An 11,566-nucleotide genomic window follows, 5' to 3' on the forward strand; every position below is an offset into this window, starting at 1 on the left:
GGCTTTCTTAGTGTAAGGCTAAACTTAAGCTTAGAGCATTAATACTGATTTTACTATTAACTTTTACAATTTAACTAACTTAGCTTCTTAGTATGTGTCAATGAGACCAATTCCCAGGCTTTACAGTTTTGACCTAGTGATCCCAGATTTGTCTCTCTACCCAGCGCCAGTCATCTGAAAAGTACACACCACTGGTCACTGAGGGGGCTAAGGGTGGGAACTCAGTAAGAAGGCCATGTAGTAAGAGCATCATAAATTCACTTCCTATTACTACTGGAAAAATATCATGGCTCATGTTTTAAAGACAACAGAAAGTTCTTAGGCAATACAGTTATGTGCTGTTTTTTTTAAAAAAAAAGAGGCTCAGTTATCAATTTTGCACTAATTATGAAATACTTAAGGCAATCTAATTCAAAGTATGTTCATAATGCATGATAATCTTTATTTCTTAGGTAAAAGAAATAAAGAGAATTATTTGTCTATTGGGATTTACGGTTATCTCTTAGTTCCCAATGTTAGCACATTACAAAAAAAACTATTCAAAATGCCTCTTTAAGGTTTTTGTCTGAGCCATTTAATGGAAAAAAGGTTGGCTAGAATGTTATTATATTTGGAGAGTATGTTTGGGTCTGACCTAAAACAAAGACTAGGCAGTAAATACAAAATTCACTTTGGGAGGTAAGGCACCTCAGAGAGATGGGGGATTATCCTCCTAAGCAGCTGACACTGAGGTGTGACAAGAGGCCTCTGACTGCCAATGCCAGCCGCAGGAAACAAACAGTAGCTTCAAATACGTATGATCCACAAATTGAAAATCACAAGAGCGTACATTCAGAAGAACAAGCTTTAATCTGTGATGGTGCCGCTATTCAAGGAGGCAGCTCCAAGTGGCAAGGGCCCAGAGAGAACCCGCAGGGATTTATTTACTTAACAATGGTTAATAAATCTCCTGAGGGGAAGCCAGCGAGCTTTCAAAAACACCGAGAGAATTTATAAATTGAGCAGCTTACATGAGTATCAGGGGACTAAATTCTAAGAGATCTATACTTTGGTATAAGTTATGCTTTAGCTACTTATTCAAAACTCTCTCCTCCCTAACAAAAACATAATTAACTATGATTTTTGGCTCAGAGTGTTACAGCACAGAAGTATATTATTTCATTTTGTTTCTCCAAATTACAGCTGATAAATCAATAAGACATATATATATGTGTGTGTGTGTGTGTGTGTGTGTGTGTGTGTAAACATTTGTTTACCAAACATTTGCTTTTACAAACATACACATATGTATATGTATACACACACACACACACAACTGCTTTCAGGCTAAGAATTTAATATAATAGTAAACTCTAAATTTATCAAGTTCACATTTGCTGCTTAACTATAATGAATTATACTTTATCTCAACGAGTAACAGAAGCAAAACTAGCCCCAAGCCTCCTGTACTATAAAACGTACCTAGCTTATTATAACAATCCTCTGACTGTGGGAAGGGAAAGCATCTGTGAATCAATTATTATCCAAAGACCGTAATATTCTCTTAAGGAAGCGAAAAGTCAGGCTCACTCATGTAGATCAATACCTTTCCAGGGACGCGGAGACTCTCAATGGCACCAAGATCACTGAGGCTCTCTGGAGGGCTTTTCAGACCCTTAAAAAAATAAGATGAGAAGAATCTGAATTGTGCAGCAGAATATAATATGATAGATTATACCTATTAAATAGAAATCACCACCTTAAAGATAGAAATTTTCTTGCTTTGAAACATATAGAACAGATGTTCTAAAAACATGCCATTTAATACATATAGTATATTATTAAATCAAGTAAAGATGTACTTTCGGTAGTTTGAAATAATAGTATCATATGGCACCTCAAAACTAGTGGTTGAAGTATAATTTAACCATGATTTTAAAATAACAACTAAAAATACTTGAGTGACAAAAAGAATTCTCTAAAAGCACTTACCTATTAATTATTACCAAATTCACCTGGTAAAATGGTCAAATATCCACAAATTTAATATATCAACAAAATGAGCAAATAAAAGATTTTAAAATAATACTAACTGCTTAATTAATATATAAGCAACCCCTTGAATTTACCTATTTCTCACCAATGCACCCAATTTATACTGCATAATTGAGACTTGTCTCACTGCTTTCTACAATTTCTTCTCTCTTTGGTTCCTGATACTTTCTATATTCCATCAACTGATGTATTCTGAAAGTTTCATTTGTGCCAGGAAAAATGATCAAGACGGAAAGACGTTAGCAATTTAAATTTTCTTTAAAAATCTCTTTTTAGAAATAGGCTATTCAAAGCAGATACCTAAAGTCCTGAAAGTTAGTCTGCAAGCAAATTTATGCTGGTACATGAATTTGAAGAGACATTTATACTACAGCCTAGTTTTTGTCCTTTAGGTGCCTTCTATTGGCCCTTTGATGTCCTTAGTAATCAAAATATAGGGTACATTTAGGTTGACTATTTGAGACTTAGAGCAGAACTTGCTAATTTTTAAATATTAGAGGTGTGTTTTATATGTGCCCTATTGTAAAATACTACCAGTCATGTACAATTTTTATGACAAGGTGGTCTGCCTCACCCCCAAGTCTTCCATTACCCCCAGAATACTCCACCTAGCCTTCTCTCTCTTTTGTCTTTCGCTCTTATTCTCTCTCTCTCTCTCTCTCTCTCTCTCTCTCTCTCTCTCTCTCTCTCTCTCACACACACACACACACACACACACACACACACACCACTTTCTGATGAAACTAAAGAAACCAATACCCCCTTTCAGAATTAACTCCTCTATGCATCTTCCTAAATCCCTTTAAAGAACACACTATTTCTGGGTATTATCCATAGATCACTTCCATTAACACCATCCAGGGAATTAAAAAAAAAAAAGATTACTGGGCCCAGATTCATTACCACAGATCTAATGAATAGCTATTTCTGATTTAGGACCAGGCACTGCACTTTAACAAGCAGCCCAGGTGATTCATATAATCACTAATATTTTAGAAACCCCACTAGACATTTCTCAATACAACACTTCTGCCAAAGTAGTGAATATTAAATATATCTATTTCTCTCCCAGACTGGAGTCCCAAGAGAAGGGAGACACCAAGTGATATTTGCCTCTATAGCCCTGTGGCTAGCCGAGTTCCGGGAACAGAGTAAACACCCAGGTAAATTATTCAGCAAAAGTCCTTGGTCAGACTCCACTCACCAACTAATTAGAACATTGTTTCCATGGGAACATGCAGTAGACTTTAAAATGAAGTTTCCAGGGAAGTTTGCTGGACTAGAAGCATAGTACAGTCTTAAAATTAAAGAGGAAATAAAAAATAGGTAACTACTTTTATGTGTTTGTTGGCTCTCCTTGTCCCATTTCCCATCAACAGTCATCAGGAGAGCAGGCTCCACCCTTACAACCCTTAGGACTGAGGAGCAAGCCCTCCCTGCCCCAGGCTCTGTTCCATGAGCTTCCTCACTCCCAAGCTCCAAAGGCCCTTCCTTTACCTCCATAACTCGTTTCCTAAGCCCATTTCTTGTAGGAATTACTTCTTCTACCTCTGAGATTTACCAAACAATGTTCTCTTACCATAAAAAAAGTATTAGAGAAGGCAAGGTTGGGCTATTGAACTAAAATATATATACACACACACACACACACACACACATACATACACACATACATACATACATACATACTAGAGGCCCGGTGCACAAAATTTGTGCACGGAGAGGGTTTATCCCTCAGCCCAGCCTGTACCCTCTCCAATCTGGGACCCCTCGAGGGATGTCCGACTGCCTGTTTAGGCCTGATCCCTCTCACAATCCAGGACTGCTGGCTCCCAACTGCTTGCCTGCCTGCCTTCCTGATTGCCCCGTAACCGCTTCTGCCTGCCAGCCTGATCACCCCCTAACCACTCCACTGCCAGCCTGTTTGCCCCCAACTTCCCTCCTCTACCGACTTGGTCACCCCTAACTGCCCTCTCCTGCAGTGTTGATCACCTCCAACTGCCCTCCCTTGCAGGCCTGGTCCCTCTCAACTGCCCTCCCTTGCAGGCCAGGTGCCTCCTCAACTGCCCTCCCTTGCAGGCCAGGTGCCTCCCAACTGCCCTCTCCTGCTGGCCATCTTGTGGTGGCCATCTTGTATCAACATGGGGGCAGGATCTTTGACCACATGGGGGCAGCTATATTGTGTGTTGCAGTGATGATCAATCTGCATATTACTCTTTTATTAGATAGGATAGAGGCCTGGTACAGGGGTGAGGGCCAGCTGGTTTGCCCTGAAGGGTGTCCCTGATCAGGGTGGGGTTCCCTTGGGGCATGGGTCGGCCTGAGCGAGGGGCCTGTGGTGGTTTGCAGGCTGGCCACGCCCCCTGGCAACCCAAGCGGAGGCCCCTGGTATCTGGAATTTATTTTCCTTCTACAATTGAAACTTCGTAGCCTGGAGCTCAGCCAAGCCTGGGGCTCCCTCTGAGGCCGGCAGCCATTTCTGTTGGGGTTATAATTGAAACTTTGTAGCCTTAAGCAAAGGCCTAGGCCCAGACAGGGTGTTCGGAAAGCTTTGCTTCCCCTGTTGCCGCCAGCAACCCTGGCCTGTTCTCTCAAGCTCCATTCTGCCACCATTTCTGTTTGAATTTGTTTACCTTCTATAATTGAAACTTTGTAGCTTGAGTGGAGGCTTAGGCCTGGCAAGGGCAGGCGGAAAGCTTGGCTTCCTCTGTTACCTAGGAAACCTTGCTCTCTGTGGCTGTAGCCATCTTGGTTGGGTTAATTTGCATACTCACTCTGATTGGATGGTGGGCGTGGCTTGTGGGCATGGCTTGTGGGTGTGTCAGAGGTATGGTCAATTTGCATATTTGTCTATTATTAGGTAGGATATACACACACATATATATGTATTTGTATGTATATATAACATACATGCACATATTAGCCTACATACATACACATATATGAAAATAAAACTTCCGAATTTGAGTCAAAATCACAACCACCCTTAAAATATCTTTTTAAAAAATATAATTGTCATGCCTTTTAAACTAACATTTTTAAAAGAATAGATTTGTTTAACCAATCTAACAGAAATCCTTGTGGGAATGTCACATTTTCTCTTTGCCCAGAGCTACTCAGTAAAGAAACCAGTGCCTAAAATATAAACAAGTGACTTATTCCAATAGTTTAAAAGAGGCCTTACTTCCAAATGAGTCAGCACACACAATAATTTGCCACTAATACATGGCACCTTTCCACCAAATGTACAAAATAAAAATAATAAAAGCTGTCAACCCTATGTACATATTGCAATGCAGGGGAGTGCAGTGATTCAGGGAATGGGCTCTGTGGCCTTGAATAACTTTCATAACCTACCTGTTTTTTATTCTAATGTTGGTGACAATAACTCATATGCTGTTAAAAGTAGTAAAGGAGATAACATATGTGAAAGGCCAAAGACAGTGTCTGGTACATAGCAAGCATTCTATAAGTTGTTAACCATTATTCTAAATATTGTTGTCATCAGACAGAAATACTTTTTCTTGTCAAAACAGAAAAAAATTTATGCAAATATCTCAAAGCACAACATCTCACTCTCACTGTACTTTAGGATTATAGATCTTGAACCCTTTAATTTGCAATTTTATAAATTTCTATTAACAAACATAAAGTCATCATTTTTATTTTATTTTCAACTCTCTGAAGCAGAAAGTGATTATAACTGTAGTACTCTGCCTTTATTAAATTGAAACTTTCACTATAGTCATTAACTATTATTTGATTTTCTTTAATATTTGGGGTTTTTTTTAAATAAATTTCCCCAATTTAAGTTTATACAGAGTGCAGCATAGATAATACCTGCCTCTGCTTTCCCACCACTTCACAAAAAGTGCTGTTGTCCAGTTACCGATGACCTCCATGCTGCTCAGTCCAAAGGCTGATTCTCATTTTCACTTTATGTGGCCCATCTGCAACATTTATAATCCAGCTGATCACTCCCTCCTTTTTAAATTCTTCACTTGGCCTCCAGGACCCACTCTTTATCCAATATTCATCCAACAAATATTTATCGAGCATCAGTTATGGACAGGTGCTCATTGGGATGCTGCAGACTTCTTACCTCACTGGCTGCTCCTTTGCAATCTGATCTATCTTTCCCCCCTGACCTTGTAACACTAAATTCTCAAAAGCTCCAACTGTGGACTCTTGTTTTATATCTACACTCACTCTGTTGGTGATTTGGGCCAGTTTATATACCCTCTATATGCTCATTTCAGCCAAATGAGGCAGGTGTTATCTATGCTGCATTTTATTTCTCCACTGAAATACCTAAGAGGCTTTCAAATGAATGAGTCTAAATTCTCCCTTCCCTCAATCTTCTCCTTCATCAGCCTCACCCATCTCATTAAATGGCAATTCCATTCTTCTAATTGCTGGGACCAAACCATTTGGGGTCAGCCTTGATGGTTCTCTTTCTCTCACATCCAACTCCAATCTGTCAAGAAATCCTGTCAACTCTACATTTACGGTATATCCACAATCCAACCTTCTCTCAACACTTCCATGTCTAGCACCCTAGTTAAGGCTCACACCCTCTCTCAGTTTGGATTACTGCAATAGCATATTTATTGGTCTCCCTGTTTTTGGCTCTTTCGCCCGTTTCAATCTATCTTAATATCTTAGACCACCACAATGAAGCGAGAATCACAATAAAGTGAGTCGCAATCTTTTTGCTGGTGAAGGGTTTTGCCTTCACTTTTTTAAAACACACAACATCTGTGCCATAAAGCCAAGTGTAACAAAATGAGGTATGCCTGTATTCTTAAAACATAGGCCAGAAAGATCTCTCTGAAGCATATGTAAAATTACAATCCTCTGCTTGCTATTTCAATCAAAATAGAAGTCATGAGTGAGGAGAAATGGAGGAGGAGACAAGGGCAGGATGAGGTTCCACGTGAACTGGATTCCTGCTCAGTTCTCTGACGTCATTTCCTGCTACTTTTCTCCTCCCTCTCTTAACTCCACCCACACTAGCCTCTGGCCGTTCCTGCCTCAGGGCCTCTGCAGTCCTTCCTCCTGGAAGGCTCCTTCCCAGACAGGGTTTATTTACTTCCTCACCTCCTTCAGGTTTGGGCTCAAACCGTCCTTTTTTTTTTTTTATTTAATTTCTTTATTGATTAAGGAACTCCCCGTCCTTTTTTTTTTTTAATTTCTTTATTGATTAAGGTATCACATATTTGTCCCAAACCCCTCCCCACGCATGCCCCCACCCCCCTGTTGTCCGAGACCACTGGTTAGGCTTATAAGTATGCATACGAGTCCTCCCGGTCCTCTTTCTCTCCAGAGCAGTTATCACCATGTCAGCCTTTGTCTGATTTGCTCACTGCTGCATCCTCCAAACTCAGAACAGTGCCTGGCACACAGCGCTCAATAAACATTTGTGGAGTGGACTGAAAGAACAGTGGCCAGCTTAATGGAGAAAGCTGAACAACAGATCTTGTCTAAATAAAGAGATTTTTAAAAAGCCGGCTTTCCCACTCTGTTCCACACCAAGATCCTGGGAGAGCTGAAATGCCAAAAAGCCCACGTTTCATAGATCTTAATTTCACATCTCTTCCCCTTAACAATATGTTACTATCATGTTCTGTAGCTTCACAAAAAAAAGAGAAAGCTTTATGTATATTCATTTGTAATATTAATCTATTTAATCCAATAATGAACAGCACTAAGTAAAATCCCCAGTGTAACTCTAGGTAGCATCCTACCTTTTTAATACCTCATAGGTTCACGAACTGTGTATTAACAATGAACAAATATGTGAAAGCCAAGCTTTAAACATACATAATTAGGATGACTTTAAAATTCTAATTTTACCTCACTTTTTACATAGGATAGTTGTAGCTTTTCATATGTGTTCTCTAGGTTTTTGTTTGTTTGTTTTTTTCATGCTAGGGACAGATTCCATCTGGTCATGTCTAATAAGCAACTACATTTCAGAGTCACAAACTTATTATTACTGATACCTGGACTTTCATAGTTTCTCTCCCCCTTATTATTACAAAATATGGGTAAAAAAAAACACAGTTGCTGTGCAACAACAATGTTGACTACACTTAACTGTATAGCAAGCAACATGAGAGAGCAGTGAACTTAGCTGATGCACAAAAATCCAAATTTAGCATTCCAAGGCAGTTTATGAGTATTAGTAATATAATGTACGAAAGTGTGTATTGCCCTGGCCAGTTTGGTTCAATGGATGGAGCATCGGCCCTTAGACTGAAGGGTCGAGGTTTGATTCTGGTCACGGGCATATACCTTGGTTGGAGGCTCCATCCCCACGTTAATGTTTCTCTCTCTCTGACTGTCCCTCTCCTTTCCACTCTCTTTAAAAATCAATGGAAAAATCTCCTCAGGTGAGGATTAACAACAAAAAAGGAAAGAAAGTGTGTGTTGTTTTAAAAATTTGCCAAAGTCATCTGAAATCATCTATTGTTTGAATCACTACAACAGTTTTCCTGCTTCCCGTTTTCCCGCTTTCCCACTAAGAGTGCAGGGCAGCCACTTCATCAAGCAAGCACTTCCTTGATAAGGCCCAGGAAGTTGAATAACTCCTTTATCCATCTCTTTACGTTTACCATATCATGTAAACATCACCACCAAGCTAACCCCAGGAGGCACACATTATAATTCCTATTTTAAAGATGTGGAAACAGATGATCAAAAAAGTTGGGTGACTTGCTCACGGTCACACAGCTACTACAGAATGGAGCAGGACCTGAACTCCTTCTCAAGTAAGAAATGGTATGAAGCCTAACACCAGTACTCAACAAATGTGAAGGATTGACCAATGTTATTACCCGCTTACTTAAATCTTACGTTAATCATAGAACTTTTTTTTATTCTATGCTCATGACATTAACAATATTATTTGACAGGAGTAAAGTAATCATGTAGGATTCATGTATGGTTTGCCAGAAATCTACACATTGTAACCTGTTCGGATGTCTTTCAAATTCTAAATTCCCAAATAAGAATTTAATCTGGACTTTGTATTCTTTTTTTGTTCAACAACAACAAAAAACTCACAAAAGAGCCTTTCAATAAATGATTACCTTCTACAACCTCCAAAGTTCTCAAAACCACATTGATTGAAATCTCTGATCTGAACTGTCCTTCTCTCGTATTAAAATAATAAAGAATGGCCAGTTCTAGTGAGATATTAGAGTTGAAATAAATAAAGCTAACTAAAACCAAGGCATGATCGATAAGAAAGGGAAATGTTTCCCACTACTTGCTTGAAGGAAGCTGAGGCGTTATTAGAAAGTCCCCAACATTTATGAGATGGGATAGAAAAGAGCCAGTTTTTATTCATGAATTATCATTGTGGCAAAAAAAAAAAAAAAGACTATTATTTTGCCAGGACAATGATAAAAAGTAGCACTTCACAAAGAATTTTCACATACGTTAGCTTACTGATGACCCTTAGAACTGTGAGAGGGAATTAACAAACAAACAAAAAAATCATCCTCATTTTCAGAAACTTAAGCTACAAGATTTGGGGACTTGCCAAAAGTCACAAAGCTACCAATTCCGGGCACCAAATTACCCGCCGTTTTCGCTCTTTCCAGGTCATCTCTATTGCACAGACCTCGCCCCCCTCACCGAGCCACCTGCTCCAAGACGACAGCCAGCTTGGCCAGGGGCACCAGGGGGGCAGCTGGGGCTGTCAGTGGGGAAGGTGGCATTTAGGGGGAGAGGGAGACCAAGGCAGCGCCGATTCCTTCACTGACTTCTTTTTTTAAAAATGATTCTGGGACGCCGCTATCCGCTCAAGCAGGGCTCTCACCTGGGGGCTCGGGTGAGTGTTTCAGGGTGTGCACCGGCTTCCGGTAGCCCAGGCACCTGCCACCACCTATAACTTAGAGGTCTCCACACGCCGCGGCCCAGAGACAGAACACCTCAGCCCCTCTCTCACCGGAGACGAAGGAGGCCCTTTGCTTCAGCCTCCGCCACTTACCTGTCGGGTCATAAGAGATTTAATTTTCTGCATGTCGAAATCGGGAGGGAGGTACCTGCCGCAAAGAACTAACAAATCACTCCAAAACACCAGACGGCTTGGCCCCGGCAGAGGGAAGCCATAGTGGGTGGTCACGTGAAGCCGCCGAGCTTTCCTTTCGCTGGGCATGCTGGGAATTGTAGTCTTCCGCTTGCCCCGCACCCTCAAAGAGGGGCGAGGACAGTCCCGGGACCACGTGTCCCAGGAAGCAAAACAGCCGGCGCTTCCGATTAACCCAGCAAATCCTCCTCTGAGCGACCCTGGCGGGAGCGGGTGTGTATAGAGGCGAAAACCTAACTCACAGGTGACCAGGCGGAACAGACACTGAGAAGTCGTCTGTAACCCAGGCTGACCGATGCCTCTAGGCGTGCCACCCGGTCTGGAGGGCCGGGCTGGGAGAGCCTGAGACTGATCCGAAGCGGCGGGAACGCCCTCCGGGAGGTGACCGGAGCACCCGGGCCTCCCCAGGTGGCGCTGGGCTTGGAAGGCAAAGGCGTGGTCCAGGTTGTTCAGGCGGCTGGCCAAGGTCAGGACTGTCATTCCTTGGCCTTGCAAAAAGCCCTAAACTAAAAGATTTAACCCCCACTCATCCTTTTACTACCAGCGTAGTCTAAAACAAGTCAAGAAGGAAAATATAACAAGTATAAATGTCAGTTGAAAGTCCTCTTGCCAACTTTTAGCAGTTGAGTTAAATTGGGGGAAAGGGATAGGGAAGTCATTGGGATGCTTAATTGAAGAAAAAAACTTTACAATTATGAGAATGCCAGGGGGGGAAAAAAAGCGACCCAGCACTAACAATTACTAAAAACTAACAGTTATTGAAAGCTTTGTGCATGTTAAGAACTCTGCTAATATAGCTTTACATGTATTATCTGATTTGTCCACACAAGCATCCTATGGGGTTGGTAACTGTTTATCCCCATTTTGAAGATGAGTTCAATGAGGCGTGGAGAAATTAAGTAACTTGCCTAACATTACTGCAGATGTAAAACTGAAGGTCTGGTTATCCAGATGTTTTAAGTAAAGGTTTTATGGATAGGATTGTAGAGTGAGTTCTAAAGCATGTGTGGCCAAAAAAGGGACCCCATACTAAACCTGACAAGCTCGGGGGAGGCCTGAAAGGAACCATATAGGATGGTCTGAACATAAAAATTCCTAGTTAAAAATAGATCATGGCCCTTAGTCACATCCTAGGCCTGTGGCTTCCTTGACAAAGGTCAATCTTACCTTAAGTAAGGCTGTCTGTTGTCTTTCTGCATCTAAGATAACATACCTTTGGAATGTCAGAGTAACCCTCTTTTCCAGACCCTTCAGGGCTCACCCATCGCACCACAGCATCAGACTACAGAACCCATCATGTCTTTGCACTTTAAACGTTGTTAACTATCCTGTACCCACCAATGTAAAAAACATATGTCTCTCCATGTTACCATTAATCTATTCTCAGGGATTTCACTGATTTGCCTTCTCCCATCCCTGTAATCTGCCACCAAT

General features: G+C 41.1%; 1 protein-coding gene across 1 annotated transcript in view; it reads right to left on the bottom strand.

Moving 5' to 3' along the window:
- Positions 1-10,157, bottom strand: part of VPS50 (VPS50 subunit of EARP/GARPII complex) — a 119,208-nt gene extending 109,051 nt beyond the window's left edge. The window contains exons 1-2 of the mRNA XM_008149054.3: positions 10,034-10,157; positions 1,586-1,654 (exon numbers count right to left, since the gene is read on the bottom strand). Coding sequence (XP_008147276.3) covers positions 1,586-1,654; positions 10,034-10,066 — 102 coding nt within the window. The 5' untranslated portion in view covers positions 10,067-10,157. The remainder of the gene's footprint in view (positions 1-1,585; positions 1,655-10,033) is intronic.
- Positions 10,158-11,566: the final 1,409 nt, after the last annotated feature.

This window comes from Eptesicus fuscus, chromosome 14 (assembly GCF_027574615.1).
Source record: "Eptesicus fuscus isolate TK198812 chromosome 14, DD_ASM_mEF_20220401, whole genome shotgun sequence".
Taxonomy (NCBI): Eukaryota; Metazoa; Chordata; class Mammalia; order Chiroptera; family Vespertilionidae; genus Eptesicus; species Eptesicus fuscus.